Below are 16,480 nucleotides of genomic sequence, written 5' to 3' on the forward strand. Positions count from 1 at the left end.
TATTTTTCCCAGACATCTAAAATGAGTAATGCAATTAGTTTTTTGGAAGAATTTTCACCCCAGACGGAAAGGAAATTACTTTGGAAACATCTGCATTTTAACACACTTTTTCCCAAGTAGATCAGAACACAACGCATATACTTTGGTGTTTCCTCAAAGAGAAAATTACTGGGTGTCCCACCCAACAAATGTATAGGGTGTGAAAGGCCCTAGTCTGCAGCAGCTTTCCCTCCAGGACGGAACAACCGAACTAAGCAGATGCAGTGTGCAGCCAGTGCCCATTATGGAAGCTCTTGATTGCTTCTGTATGGCAAGAAATGTAATATACACAGCTCATGTGATTCAGCAGCTAATACTCTTGGCCACTCTGAATGTTAATTCATTCATGAGTGGAAGCATGAAGTTCTTCTACTGAATAGAGTGTTTGTTTAAAGTTGACCATATCTCCAAGGTCTGTGAAAAGCTAGAGCAATATGTGGAGGAAGGAAACAGAATTTAGAGAAATGTTACATTAGGTACATCTGATGTCACAAAAAGAGGATTCTGCCTAAAATAGCCTTTCACTAAATCAGAGGAATGGTAGCACTGGATTGTTGTGAAAGAGGAAATAAAACTGTTATTTCCTCTTAAGATTTTTCACATTTTGTCACATTATAAATTATTATATGTGTCCAACACAATGTACATTATAATTGTGGTGTGGAAGAAAATGGAAACAAAATTGTCAAAAAATCTTGACAAATAAAATCTAAACTGTATGGCAAACATTCGCAGCCATCCTTTTCTCCCCTCAAGCTAACCAATTGCCTTCAAAAGACAATTACTTTGTAAAAAAAAGTCTGGAATGTTTTCTTGGGATCAAGAAATTGTGTCACATAAAAAGCCTGAACAAACAGCATTTTAAAGATCAAAAAAGATATCAGAGATAGAGTTGTGTAACAAAGCTTAATGCAGGGATAGATAATAAAAAACAATACCCCAAGCATTGGACATGAAAGAAAGTGCTCTTATCAGATGCTAATATGATATGCTAAGTGTTCTGTAACCTTTAGATGTGCCTCTGCTTTAACTCAGCTTAATGAAATAATTGTATTATTAGTAGGATAAATTTGACTGCATGCCAAAGTTGTTATTTGGAATTTGACACCACTGAATTGAGCTTTGCACACAGGCAAAACTGTGTTTGGAGTTTGAAGCTAAAATCTTGAACACACATTCTCAATGTAAAGAAAAGTGGTGGTAGCATCATGGTTTGGGGAAGCTTTTTAGAAGCACAGTAAAGGTGATCACCCTTGATTGGAAGATGCAAAGTACATGGTAATAAAGTCAAGAAACCTAATATAGTTGCAAAAGAAACAACAACCCTATTAATCCCCAGCCATAGCTACAGTGGGATGGTTTAAGTGAAAGCATATTCATGTGCTAATATGGTTAGAACTGATTTTCACAGGTATTTTTCATTTGATCCGACTGACACCGTGTAACTTTGAAAAAGAATGTGCACCATATCATTATTGAGATGCACAAAGCTGGTAAAAACACAATTTAGCAATATTAGCTGAGTAAATCAAGAAGGTCAAGAGCAGTTTTTATGTTCTCAGGTGGTAATCTGCCACCTGCAAGTTGTAACAAGCAAGCCATATGTTGTTAAGTCCTGCACGGACGCTTAACGCGTGCATAATTTAGGAAGCTAAAAATAATTTTAAAAACTGAAAAAGTCGTGTTTACATCACTTGTAATTTGTAACGGTTAAACTAGCATGCCATGAGCTCAGGCTACGGCAGAGCCACTAAGCTCTGCGTTCTGTCTGACTAAACCCATTAATCTCGCCTGATCCTGCTCTGAGGGAGAGGCTCCATTGTCAGCGTTAAACGCCTTGACTTGGAGGTGTTAGATTTGGTTGCGTGTTCACCGAGGCTCATCCTCTCGAGCAGATTCTTGGGTGACAGCACATGTATGACGACAGAACAAAGATGAGTAGGGTGGAGAAAAGGCGGAGGACAGGGGGCAGTCAGGGCAGCGCTACCCTCTAGCTTGATACACAGTCGAGTCTCAGCCTGCAGCTCACAGGTGCGATTGGGTTTGGGACCTCGCTGCTTTCTCCCTCTAATTCTTTGCCTTTTTTTCTGCTTCCTCATTATTTGCTTTCTCTTTTCATTTTTTCTTTCCTCTCCACAAACACATGCACGCAATTGCGCTTTCACACTGTAATTCATTCTTCTTGTCTGCGGCGCTACCAGGAGAGACAAATTAAAAGTGGATTCTCATATCATTCTGTCACACTTGAGCTGCAGGCCTCATGAATCACAATGAATTCTGTTAAGCAGCTCTCCCTCTGTTTCGCTTCCTCGCTAGTTACCACCCAGGGGGCCTGGCCCTGTCACTGCTAAACATCTGTGTTTATTTACACAATCAAACACCTAACTAACTGATTCCTAAATGTCCCGCCTCTCCTGGGAGAAAATGTTCAAAACGCCAGAGAAGTATCACAGTTTCCAATAAAATAGAAACAACATTGCAGTAAGCTCCATGCTGCAACATTGTATTTCTTCTGATATGGATGCATAGGATGTATCTGATTTAGATGGGCTGCATGAGGAACAAGTACCCTGATAGTTCTTGCAAGAATGGTGCACTGAGCAGTAGAGCACCCATTTCCCATTTATCAGGCAATGCAAGAAAAGCACTAGATAACTGATAAATCACGTTTTTTTTCCAAGTTCTTGTCGGTCCAGTTTCTACATCAAGAACTGGACCGCCTGGGTCTGCTCTGCATTAATTCAGAACTCAAGCTATCATTTCAGGTCAAAGATCTAAGAAAGGTGCCTGGGTTAACTGACAGCAGATTTACGGTACTTTGAATATCCGTAGCTGCCATAGCACAACATCAACTGTTTCAAAACTGCTTTTGTTGCTCAGATCTGCAACTTCCTGTAACATCTGACGGGCACTTTCCCAAGCGAGCAACTCTGCAAGGTAAAAGATTCATGGCTCATCTGGATTCCCTCCAATGGACCCAGTCATGTGGCTGGTTTCCTGGCTAACTACTGATGTGGCACTAGGTGATGGCAGGCAGTTGTTTTGCACCCCTCCCCATAAGAAGATCACCTCTGCCCATATGCATGCACGCCAGTATATAAATTGCTGAATCAGTGTCAGTGATAGAGTAATGGCATGGGGGGTATCGTAAATTACAGCAAGCGATCCCGGGGTGCAGACACTGGCTGTCGTGTCTGAGTGAGCGCTGCGCTCCTGAGCTAATGAATACCTTCATCTGGCCCTGGCAGTCAGCAGATTGCCCCGCATTGATGGATACTGTCAGCCCTCCGCCACACCACATTTCATTGCACAATAAACATGGTTGTCAAAAGCAAACAAAGTGAAATCAATTCATCCTGTACAGTGAGTGCATGCTAAATGAAATTAACGTACTGTGGGGTTTGGTGGCAGCAAGGGTACTGTATTATTCTTGAATCGTGATGGCTTTAAGGCCTGTAGCATTCCAAAAGGCAAAAGCAAACACAGACATAGTGCAGTCAGAGCTTGGGATTAGCTTTTAAATGTCCTGATGTACAGCCCTTTCACTGTGTGCTAAAACACTTATTTACAAGTGTGCCTCAGTTTGGGAGCAGATGATTTTTGACATTTTTCAAGCTTAGCTGAAAAAATGCTACCATTTGAGACATTTGACTTTTTGTGAGCACCAGTATGAAATCAAGAACGAACATTTTATTAATATATATTTACAGAGTTTAGTTTTTAGTCCAAGGACCTAAATTTGTAGAAACATGTGCAGTGTCACTGTGTGAAAACACATTATTTGCACTGCGACTGTTCTCACTGCAGAAACTCAGTGTACTGTTCATCACTCTTATTATTATTCTGCTACATGTAATGGTGAGAAAAGCATCTGTCTTAATAGAAAGTATATGTTTTTGTAGAGAAAACAAAATTTTGTGGTTGAAAATGGCAGAGTGACATCTTCAGTGATTAACACAGAGCAAAGTTTCTGTGGATTTTGAATTAATGCCTCCGCACAGCCCTCGATTACTCATTAAGAGTTTGATTTGTTTATAAACTGAAATAATAATAGAAATCAAACCCCAGGTAACGTGTGCCAAGGCTGCTGGTGAAATGGTTTAATGAGAAGGCTTCACATGTGGATGATGAAATATGCATGAGTCATCCCAAGCTTTCTTTTCCAGATCTGAGATCATTAAAGATGTATCGTAGCATATGGAAGGCTCTTTTTTTGTCTTATTTTTCAAGCCTTGTTTATCAACATGTTTTTGTTTGTTTAAATATTCATACTGCTTTTATTTAATTCTTTCACATCTTACATATAAAAGGAAGCAAATACGCATGCAAACAGAAATCATTATCAGCCTGATGTACAGTTTAATACTGAGAGAAACTCTCTTATGCTGATTGTGAATGCCCTGATTGAGAAACAGCACTTTGCAGAATCGGCACACTCTCTCCTCGCTAATGTGGGTCTGGTTTATTTGTGTGAGTGAATGTTTGCATACTCGAAGGGCAAAGAAAAAGTCTGAGAAATGGGGGGAAAAAAAACAACAGAAAAAAATTATTTGTGCGTATAAAAATATATATATTTTAAGGAAGATTTAAGAATTACCAGAGTTTAAGTTTCCTCTTTGAATTTCTATTATAAAGATTGCCTCAAGTCTCCTATTTATTATTTATGCTGGCACTTTTTTATGGACGGTCTGAATGTCAAACTGAAAAGTGTGCACTTTGGAAAAGCAAACACCTAAACAAAAAAAAACAACAACAAAAAAAACATTAGAAGTCAAATGGTTTAATCCTCTGGATTCAGATGGAGCCCGGAAAGAGTGGAAGAACACTGCTCAGTGTTAACTGACAATGTATTCAGTTTGTAGCTCTTAATCCTTTCAAGTCAAATTTTCCACTCAAAAGAAAACTCCGTCCCTCTGGGAGGGTTTGTTTTCCCAGCGCTCATTTAGAAAAATGTTCTTTATGATGAAAATGGAGGCGTTGATAGCAGATGAAGGAGAGTTTAAACCTGGCTCGTCATTTAATCAATGCCTTGCCTCGCTCTCTCTTCTTGTTCCTGCTCTGGCTTTTCCAGGGTCCAAGGCAGTCAATGGCTCTGCAGATAAACCCGAACCCTATTATTGTTGGCCAACAGGAGGTGCTGGATCTAACGAGGCGCGGGTCTTCAGGGAGTCCCGAGGACGGAACAACAACGAGCCCCACATTAAAAGGCCGATGAATGCGTTCATGGTGTGGGCCAAAGATGAGCGGCGCAAGATCCTCCAGGCGTTCCCGGATATGCACAACTCCAACATAAGCAAGATTTTGGGTGAGGCCCTTTGAATTGGTTATAAAAGTTGTAATTTAAAGAAAGAATGCACATATACTTTTTTATTTTATTTATTTTGGCTTTTGCTGTAATTTTTGTAAACATTTAAGATGTCTTAATGCTGTAAAGTAAATCAGTAGATTTACTTCTTGCATGTCGGAAAAAAAAATTCTCACCATAGTATTACTGTTAATTAACTCAAGATATTTTATCAGTTTTCTACATTGAAGTGGTGTTGAAGCTCTCTGTTATGGAAACACAACATTTGTGTGTGTTTTTTTACCTTTTTTTTTTTTTTTTTTTAAGGGAGCGAGTGCATGTTACAGCATAGGCTACTGTGCATCAGTTCACCTCAGCATACAGATGGATTTATGGCCCATCACTACCATAAGTGTTTGTCATGAAAAATGACAGAGACTAAATGGGTCTTGTCCCCTCAGCACAGGAGTCCATACATCAGAGCTGTTAAAAGTGCTGTCATCCATGGCGGGGTAGTGTACTTCATGGAGCTGTAGTATTTACTGCACAGGCTTGTGTTCCTTAGTTTTAGACAGTAAGGGGTAAGCATGTCTCTCTTTTAGTATAATGTGCTGCCACACTAATCAAGAGGTTGTTCTAAAATGGTCAAGCATTTTGGTGCATGATTTTCTTTGACAGAATAAAATAAAACTACATTTTTTATTCAGCTGGTTAAGGATCACTAACTTGCAATATAAAAAATATAGCACCCTCCACTATCACTGGCAAAGATGTTTGAAAAGCCTAAAACTAAATAGTTGATAAGGTGCTACTCTAACAACCCTGATGTCCCTTTTGTCCTTTTTAACATTTTCTGACTTATGAAGAGAAAGACATTTCTGTCACACAGACAAAAATGTCTGTGTGACAGAAATGTTATATTGAGTGACGGATGAAGAAAACTGTTGCTTCACATTTAGATCTGGAGGGTTAAATAAATTAATCAATTGGCACACGATTGAGACATGCTTCCTCATGAGTACTAAGTACTACAATATGTTCTAAAAATCTATTTGATTTTTGGAAATATTCCAAGTGTGACATTATGTTGCCGCAATAAAAGGAATGCCTCTGTTTCTTTGAGAAACTGTGAATTAAATGTTTTAGTGGCTTTCTTTGATATAATTTTACACATAAATTGACTTGCTACACTGCTATCTAGAAACTTTCCTGAATCCCTGATTGTTGGGTACACTGCGTCGGACAGACATGAGCTTCCTTCTCCGATTTTTGAGTCACTTCGTGAAATTTTAACCATCGTTTCAACTTTTCCAAGCACTGAATTTTTTTTTCCTTTTGCCACAGGTTCTCGGTGGAAGGCTATGTCTAACCAGGACAAGCAGCCGTACTACGAAGAGCAAGCTCGCCTGAGTAAGCTTCACCTAGAGAAGTATCCAAACTACAAGTACAAGCCACGACCTAAGAGGACCTGTATTATAGACGGCAAAAAGCTTCGTATTGGAGAGTACAAGCAGATGATGCGCTCACGGCGACAAGAGATGAGACAGTTCTTCACTGTGGGGTACGTCCACACAAACGGCAAATAAAAAGTAGCCTTCAGTCACACCAAGGCACATTTCCAAATTGAGTGTTGAGTTCATCTGTGCTGTATTGGTTTTAAGACGCACCATGCATCTTAAACTCAAACCTTTTTCAATAGGTGGGATTTAATAATTTTTCACAAAATCAGTCTTCAAATGCAGCTTGCAGTGCAGAGATTATTATAGGATATATAAGCTGTAAGTATACACTTAGGGAAGCCTGGAGGGCAGCCGAGGCTTAACACTTTAATTTACTGTGTGTGGTTAGCAGGAGAACCCTTCCCCAGGTGTTCCCATGTCAGTCATAACATTCAGCAGCTTGGGGAATCAATCATGCTGTGCAACAGCAGACAAGAGCAGCACTGAGAGGGTATTGGTTTTATGTCACCAATAAACTGGGTCCTCTGTCTGAACAGTGCAGAACAGGAGCTGTCAGGAGAACCTCTCTTCTCCCAAATCATTTTCACAGAAGTTGCTGGGGGAAGCCCCAAGTCCAACCATCACATTTTAGTGCTGCAGAAGAAGGCGAAAACATTCTTTGTTTAAAGTATTGGGAATAAGATTTTCAATCATTTTTGCCCTGTTTTTTTGTTTGTCCAGCCAACCACCTCAGATTCCCATCACCACCAGCACTAGTATGGTCTACCCAGGAGGCCTCACCATGGCAAACACCACACCCTCACCTCAGATGACGTCAGAGTGCTCCAGCGCCTCAGTCAGCCCTGAGCCGTCCATTCCCGTCATTCAGAGTACTTACAACATGAAGCTGGAGCCCAGTGCCATGGTGAACAACAGCGAGCCGGTCAACGGCGAGGATGAGATGGACATGTACGAAGACTTCGAGGACGAGCCCAAATCAGACTATAGCAGTGAGAATGACACACAGGAGCCGGTCAGCGCCAACTGAGACGCATTTTACTGATGCAGAGACAGCATTCACACAGGAGGAAGCCCAAAGGGCTGTTCTGATGTGAGGGAGGGAAGGAGCAAAAAGAACAACAAAAACTTTTACCACATGGGTTGGAGAAACATTTTAAAAGAAAAATAATATGTATCATGTAGAAGCCTGCATGCAGCTATGGCTTCATCAGTCGAAAGCTATTTGGTCTTAATTATTTCTTCAAGTTTGTGAAACAATTTATTTTGTGGTAATTTATATAATTTTTTTTTCATTGTTTGTTTTTTCATTAAAGATCATAGATGGTTACAGTTAGTTTGTTGCCTAAAGCAAAGACAGAACTTGAAGCTAAACATTTGGTATGAACCTAAAATACTTAAAGTCACATTGTTTTCATTTATTATTATATGATTTTGTTACGTCACCTAACTGTTCAAGATGGGAAAATATCCTCACTCAGGTATAGTGTGCCAGCCAACAGCTTGTGAATGTTTTTAACAAAGAGAAAAAATAATATCAAAACACAATACGGAGGGATTCCAGTTTAGTCACATTATTATTATTAATTATTATTGTTATTATTAGTTTTTGCTGCATAATTCTGTGTGAAAGTGCCAAACATTTTATGTTTTTTCCATGAGAGGTTCTGAAGACAATCTCTTCATCTCTTAATGCAGCTTCATTGTACAGGATTTCTTTGCTCTACCAGAAAAGGACAAATGAAACTCAGGAACTTGGAGGCAGCAAGTTCTGCAGGAAGTAAGTTACACCTGTGAGTGGAAGGTGACCGTAGCTATACTCCACAGAGATCAATGCAGTGGGCATCAGCGTCGAGAGCAACCCCTTTTATATTCCTACTCCCAGTCCGTACAGAGCATTGTGGAATCCTTCACTCAGTTTCAGCTCTTCCACCCTGTCTGAATCACCAGGATCTTAATCGGTGATTGTAATCAGGCCAGAATTCTAAAGGGCCAAAGTCCCCCAATCTGCAGGATTGGAACAGAAGTGAAAGGCAGCTTTGGTGGCATTACAATCTTAAATTGATGTTGTACAATGTGTGGCTGCAAAGCCACAGTACATTCTATTAAACACTTTAGCCCTATTTGGATTGCATGTTTAAAGTCTTGGGTCTTAAAATGTAATTTTTTCAGACATTGTAAATCTTAAACAGACACTAAGAAGTCTTAAAGCAGGGCGATCATCTTGTTGCTGCAGTGGAATGATTACTAAAGTCGTAGTGAAAGGAGTGTTAGGAAGTCCCTCAACAAGAAGAGCTTGACGTCGTGTTTGTTTCTCCACTTCCGTGCATCTCACAAAATTGACTTGATTTCTTGTTTCTTTTATAATGCAATTACATAAGGCCTCTGCCAGCTGCAAGCTGTGTTGTAGAACTTCTTATATCTCTTAAATGCAACATACTCTGAAACACTCATTGCCATCTACAACTACTCTTTGAAGAAACTTGTATGATATAAGTTGAACTGAACTAAAAGAAAAAAAAATTCATGCACCCTTCCGCCTGTCGAAGACATTTAAGGGGATTGGAGAGGGGGGTGATGTTACGGAGCAGTCTAGAGCAGAAGGTCTAAGCGACTGTCCTCTCAGCCACGTGTGTTTCTGACCCCAGCCTTCGCCAATCTCAGCACTCAGGGGGGCACCATCTGGCTTGGAGAAAGGGAAAGCAGCAGGAAGGAGTGGGGAAACAATAAAACTGGGTGTGTGTCCCTCATTGTGCTCTCCATCAAAGTGCTGAAAGTAAGGCCTCAACAGGGCTTCCACCCTGGCCGTATCACCAGGCACTGGCGAGCAGATGGAACAAGTACATCAAGCTGTGGGGGATTATTAAAATGACTGACGAGTGAGTATCGTCTGAAATGCAGCATTATTAATGCATGAGTCCAGTTATTCCCCTCCCTTGCCCTTGAATCTGTCCATTTCAGTGAGAGCGCAGAGCTTTTTGAAGAAACTGAATAGATGGTCACTGGATTTAAATGGTCAAGATCCCCCACTGCTGGTCACTGCATCTTTCTCCTGCCTCTAATTGGTACAGGTGGCTGGCTACGCCTTGCTCTTTAGCACTTCTTATTTGCATTACATAAACTTTTACAAACATTCATATGAAATTTATTTGTGTTTTCTTTAATCAGTTTTTGTTATTCTCCATTTTATTTTTTTGTTGCATTTTTGTTTTTTCTTTTTTTACATTTTATAATTGTTAAACATCAAAAAGCAATCAATGGATGCTGTCCTACAAGTCAAACCTTCTCCCTCCAAGTCAACCAGTTTGGTATTTTTAAGGTGTTTCCTCCTGTTTGCTGGTGTTTAGACTGATTTGTATGTGATTGTAAATAATTTTATGACCATGCCAAGCTACTTCAGTTGGTTGGTGTTAGGACTCTTCAAAAAATTGACACTTGACTGTGCTTATACAGCAAAAACTCTTAAAAAAAAGAAGAAGAAAAAAAAAGGACAACACAAGCTCACAAAGAGACAATGTGTTATAAGCACTGGATATAAATCATATTTTTTAGCAATTCTGATTAATGTGAAGTTGTTTGACGAAGAACACCATGGATGAACAGGATTCCCCAGCCTGACTCAAGCGGGTTTATTGTCACACTTGCCAGATTTGGGTCATTTTTACGTTCAGTTTTTTGTCTACTTATTTTCTGTATTTATGCAAAGACACGAGCGATGAAAGAACGCTTTGTTTAAATCACAGCTATTAAAAAGACTCAGCACAAAAATGTGAGCAAAAGACTTGGCAGCAGGCTCAGAGAGAGCTGTGAAGCAAGATGTCAGTGCATTGTATATTGTGTTTGATACGAAAGTGTATCAACATACTGTATTTATTATTAGCCTCTGCTGGCTCTAAAATTGACAGTAAACAACAAAACCAAGGACAATCACAAAAAATAATAATCTGAGATAAAAAAATTTTTTTAAAAATCTGTGGATTCACCAACTTGTTAAGATTTATTGTAAATATAAGCAATGAATATTTTTGTTCATTGGTATAGGTTATGTATTTGGCTGTTTTATTTCCTCTTTCCCGCTGTTTGTCCCAACAGCAGACAAATGGCTGTACCTCATGTGGATGATGAACTTTTCTGCTAATTGGAAGTTTGGTCCCAATACAGAGTGAATCATAGGTTTTTCTTGCCTATTAAAAGCACGAATACAACTTTACCTTATCAGACTTATAAGGAAAAAAGGTACTGAGTCAAATAAGCACTTAATGTAGAAAATTTATTATACACCCATTTGTTTCCAATCATAAATGTCTGATACAATCTCATCTTTATGCTGTATTTCCTTGCTTAGTTTTTTAATTATTATTATTTGTTTATTTTAGCGATTAACCATTCAGTTCAGTATGAAGCTCAGACTATTTGAAGATATCTGCATGCATTGGACTTGCATTGTCATGAAAATAACAAAAGGTACACATTTGTATTGTTTCAAAAAGCAGTTTCAAACACAAGATGTTTTATCCTTTCAATGGTGGGAAGGCTCAAGTATTTATTTCTCTTAACATTGTAAAATGCACAGATATTAGGTGTATCGCCAACTTTACATATGCTGTCAGTTTTCAACAAAAATGTCAGACTACCCAGGTTCTCCCAATTGGTCTCAATTTTTTCTCCTGCAATACATGGAAAATAGTTTGGAGGAACTGAAGACAAAGGATTCCATGCTGTTTGAATATTACTGTAATTTGATTTATCTTTTTTTTTTTTTTTTTTTTGTTTGTCTAAACTTTGTGATGTAAATGGTGGGAATGTTCTCTGTGTTAATTTAATCAGCACAATTCACTGACATGCTGGACTGACATGCTCGCTGCTGTTCAGAAAGTATAAAAATGTGCCATCTGGGGCAACATTTTAAGCTGCCCTTGGTACTCTGCTCTTAAGAGTTGTCTTTTCAAGCAACACTGTGTGGGGCTCTTCTATGACTGGAGCCGCTGTTTTGACAAAATGCTGGCAGCCTGAAACGATTTTCTGTGCAGAATCCTTTCGATTATTTCCTCTCCTTGGAGGTACCTGTTACCCCATGGCAAGTATTGTTTGGGTGTCATTAGAGAACAGGAAATACATAGTGTCTGTTGCTGCTTAAAAAAAAAAAAATGTCTGAATATGTAAATAGTTTATCATAATATCTTGTACAGTCCAATGTAAAGTTTTTAATTCAACTTAAAAACGATGTTGCCATCACATTTGTGTTCACATTCTTCTTTATACAAAACAGAAGAGGTCAATTACTTGCAAGGGTGTATTATTGCTTGATGAAAACAAAAAAAAAAGAAAATGTTCATTTTTTTTATGTTTTTTTTTTTTGTTTTACTTGGCTTCAAAGTGTACACCAGCATTCTTTGGTTTTCATGTGCAGTATTGACGTGAGGTAAACTTAAGGTGAATAATTTTACATTGTTGTGTGTGTGAGTGTGTGTGTATGGAGAACTGCATCCTCAGCTTCGGTTGCATTAATACACTATAAAAAGTAAAAACAAACCAATGATTGACACACACCGGCGCATCTTAGCACCACGGAAGTGTGTTTACTGTAAATTATTAAATTATGCCCACATGATGACTTCAGACCGATTATAAAACAGCATTTTAAATAATGCGTTGGTCTATTGTACGAATGGAGCAGTGGGCTGAAGAAACTGCCGGTTTTAGCTTATTTACCTCAAGAATTTCCTTGTTTTCTGTAAAGGAGACAAACATTGTGTTGCAGAAAGGTTCACACATCACTCCATCTTTTGTACTGCTGTTGACACTTACCGATTAAAGAGACATTTTGTTTTAAAAACTTGAGTCTTTTTTTTCCAATAACACTCTTTACAGTCTGCAGAAGAGCAAACAGCATGAAGGTCTGTCGGGAAAATGTAACTGAAGGATTAATTACATAAAACCCACGTCAATAAAAAAAAAATATTTCTTTATTTTTTTGTGATTTCTTTATTTTAATATAGCCTTTATTTTATTTAAAGAAACTGTTGTTTCTTACCATTTAATGTGAAAAGTAACTTCAAAGACATAAAATGAAAGAGAAAATATTGCATTCAGCCACAATAAATCCCTTTAAGTTGGCACCTTCTTGTACAAGTGTGCAAAACAAAATGAAATAACATTTATGTATCCTCTTTACCATTTCATGAGATGGTATTTATTATTGCATGAAGAAGGACTCAGTGGAGGAGTGTTGCTTTTGACAGCACATTTCAATTAAGTTTTAGTTGTTACCTTTTCATTTACGTTAATTTTGTTTCATTTACCACTGAGTCATCTGTTGACATTTTAGTATTAGTCTATTTGTTTTTCTTAGCAGATCACACCATAATATAGTCGACTAAATTTATAGTAAATTTAAATAACAAAACTATATAGTTAGATATAAATGTGTTCTTAGTTGCTCTTATGTCCTTAAGAAAGATAACTTCTTTACACATAAGTGGAATATTGCTTGGTCAAACAATTTTATTTACATTTCTCTCCAAATTTGAAGAACAATATTCTAATAGGCTGTACATTCTATGCATAATGCACACATCGTTCATTTAATCAAATATTATTCTAGTAAAATTATATGAGTAATGCAACCATCCGAGGATTAGATTAATAAAAATGGGTACAATATTGTCATTAGGCGTGTTCTACCAGAACAATATCTTATCCTACAGTACCAATATCTTATCAAATATTAACAGGTTTCCACTCACTTTCATTAGTTAGTTGACAGAAATGTCAATTCATCTTACAGTTGTTTTCTTTCAGAATGAGGTTTCATTTAGTGTTTGTCAAGATAAAAATATTTTTGTCAATAAAAATGTTGACAAAAATTTTGTTTTACTCCATACAGAAAGACCCATGTCAGGATCCACACCCAGGATACATGTATTTGGACTTTATAGGAGTTGGCCAGAGAGAGCACATGTATGTACAGCGAGAATATGCAAACTCCAACCGGGACTTGACCTAAAACCTTCTTGCTACAAGGAAAAAGTTCTACCAACTATGCCACTGAACCCTATTAGGCTCACTTAAGGTGATAAGGTCTTAGCTCAAACAAAGTGCAGCTCAAGGACCCCTTATGATGAATTATATGTATGGAAACAATGTTCCCTTGCACAGAACGCAAGTCAGAACTGCCAAATGACCACTACCTGTTGTTTAATAGGTTCAGATGGTGGGGGAGGATTCTGGTCAGACTTTGCAGCTCAAACATATTGTGAGGGATGTGCCAGGCACATATGGCAGAGTCTCCCATCTGATTGATCAACAACTCTTCCAGCAGAGGCTTGTACACGTCCCGGGGGAAGTGAGGAACATTAAATTCTGGTGGGCCATGTTCCATTGGTCAGGTGACCAGAGCTGTGGTCACAAAGTGGTTTTTGTCCATCATTGTGGCAATCCTTAAACCCGCTGGTAGGGACTGGTGATAAGGGATCCTATCAAGCTGAAGAAGGAGTCCTATTGAATGTTTCTGGTCTGTGAGATTGCGGAAGCACCTGATGGCTACCACCAGTTCAAGCAGAATATGAACTGGACACTCGCTGAGGCAACAACTCTGACATTGGAGGAGTTAGTGAGGCCAAACTCTTATTTTCAGATTATAATTAATTATGGCTCTGTGAAATGCCTGTCTGCTTTGTTGATAGGTCTTCATATGATTCTTTAGCTGTCTATATATAAAGATGAAATTATAAACTTCTGGGAGCAATAGGTTGCATGTGGATGAAAAAGCCCCTGAATATACATAAAGAACCTGAACACTACTGGTTGAACAAAAATAAAAATCATGCAGAATTGTCCTTTACAACTATGCAAAACATTCATTCACAAAACATTCTCCAAAACATATTCAAGTTTGTTTTGATCGTGGCAAAATATAAAAAAGTATCCAAGATAGCAAATACTTCTGCAAGGCAGTTGAGTGATTACTTTACTCCCAGCTCTAAATCATAACTCCTCCTGAGCTAAAATATGCTTTTGAGATTATGTAAGGCACAAATGCATTGCAATTCATCAACAATTATTTCACAGCACTGAAATAATTGTTCAGATCCTGGACTAAGGTCAATCCTTAGTCTTTCTGAAAAGTGAAAACATTCTTTTTTGCTTTGCTTTGACAAAGATGTTGCCGATCTGCATGATCTGATGATTTTTGACCTAATAAAAGGCGAAACCAGAAAGATCTGTTTGTGACTGTGCTTTTACAAGGCAGGTGTGTGTTGAGTGCTTAATAGAGCCAGAAGTCATCCTGGCAGATAAGGGTCATTATTATGTCAATAACAATGAGGTCTACTGTACATGCTGCGTACTTCTTGACAGAAGGGTTAGAACATTTTACATAACTTAGTTCAAATCAGCATATATTTTTCCCAGTTTCTTGTTTTTGGACAATTTTTAAAAAGAAAGAAAGAAAAATCTACAATGTCCACATATTTTTTAATCATTTACAGATTTTATCATTTGGGCCTTTACTTTTTCCTGCTTCACAAAAATTTAAGTTTCTTTAACAGATGTTGCAATTCTAGTGGAAGAGATACAACTCTTTGCATAATAAACTGCTTTGTAATTTTTCAATCTTGCGTATTTAATGACATGGAGAAAATCTCTTTGCTTCGCATATTACGGTGTACGCCAGTGGGCAGCATTTGTTATCTTCTATTCTTCCATTTAAAAATTTCTTGCACTCTATTTGCTTTTCACTGCATATGTGAATTTTAAATAAGCGGTTTGAGGAATAATCGGAGGCCTGGTGATCTTGCCGTTTGTAAGTGGCCTCTTTGGATGAACTGTCACTGCTGAACAAAGATGTGCATGTGTGAACTGCACAGAATAATTAATACAGCCACGCTGTCGTATAGCGGCAGGGCTGCTATTTCACAACCCTGATGACTAAACACCAGAGAGATAGGGGAGCCGAGAGAAGCGCTTGGAACAATATTTTACTCATTTGGATCTGCTCGACGCTACAGTCGTTGCACCCAGTGAATCTGTCAGGCAGCACCATTTCCCCAAGAACAGCTGCTATTTATCTGATTTTCCCATTAAAGTTGACTCATGACTTTATTGTACAGGCTTTGGCAGAGGTGCTGCATACCTCGGTATGTCTCTGTAAAACAGCTGAGGGTTGGATGCTCTGATGTTACTGGATGTCCAAACATGTAACAACTTCTCTCTATTTTCCTAATGTTCGGGTTTATGCTAAAAGACGGTGTTAGATCAATGTTCTAAAACATTCTTTTCTGTACTTGTGAAACAATCTCATCTGGAGTTTTTTATTTATTTATTTATTTTATTTCAAGCACAAGTGAAAGACACCATATTTTGACTGATCGCAAGTTCTCGTCAAACGTGTGTACAAGAACAGTATGTAAGAACACTCTCAGCAATGTTTTAATCCTTAGAGGTGAAGGACTTAGGAAATCTTGCTAATTTCACAGATGGTTTAAAATAGATTAGTGTGGAGTAGCAGCTCGCAGAGAAAGGCTGACCCACCAGGCTCCCTGTGCAGCTGCCAAAACGCTGTGCCTGATGCTCAGAAGTGCCTTCCAAAAGTCCTGCAAGGTTAAAGTCAAACTTAGGTATCTTGAAGTACCATCCTTTTTTGCTAACCATTATTGTGTCTTCAATGGACATTTGAATAAATCTGTGTGCCGTTTACCAT

At 38.4% G+C, this 16,480-nt stretch overlaps 1 protein-coding gene across 9 annotated transcripts in view; it reads left to right on the plus strand.

The window, feature by feature from the left end:
- sox6 (SRY-box transcription factor 6) overlaps positions 1-12,749 on the plus strand; it is a 136,052-nt gene extending 123,303 nt beyond the window's left edge. For 7 of the 9 annotated variants that reach the window (XM_055037007.1, XM_055037006.1, XM_055037005.1 and 4 more), the window contains 3 exons: positions 5,111-5,344; positions 6,668-6,884; positions 7,504-12,749. In XM_055037007.1, coding sequence (XP_054892982.1) covers positions 5,111-5,344; positions 6,668-6,884; positions 7,504-7,810 — 758 coding nt within the window. In that variant the 3' untranslated portion in view covers positions 7,811-12,749. The remainder of the gene's footprint in view (positions 1-5,110; positions 5,345-6,667; positions 6,885-7,503) is intronic. The other 2 variants (XM_055037011.1, XM_055037012.1) reach the window with 1 other exon arrangement.
- The last annotated feature ends 3,731 nt before the right edge of the window (positions 12,750-16,480 follow it).

Source organism: Poeciliopsis prolifica, unplaced genomic scaffold (genome assembly GCF_027474105.1).
Source record: "Poeciliopsis prolifica strain line A6 unplaced genomic scaffold, Auburn_PproV2 SCAFFOLD011, whole genome shotgun sequence".
Taxonomy (NCBI): domain Eukaryota; kingdom Metazoa; phylum Chordata; class Actinopteri; order Cyprinodontiformes; family Poeciliidae; genus Poeciliopsis; species Poeciliopsis prolifica.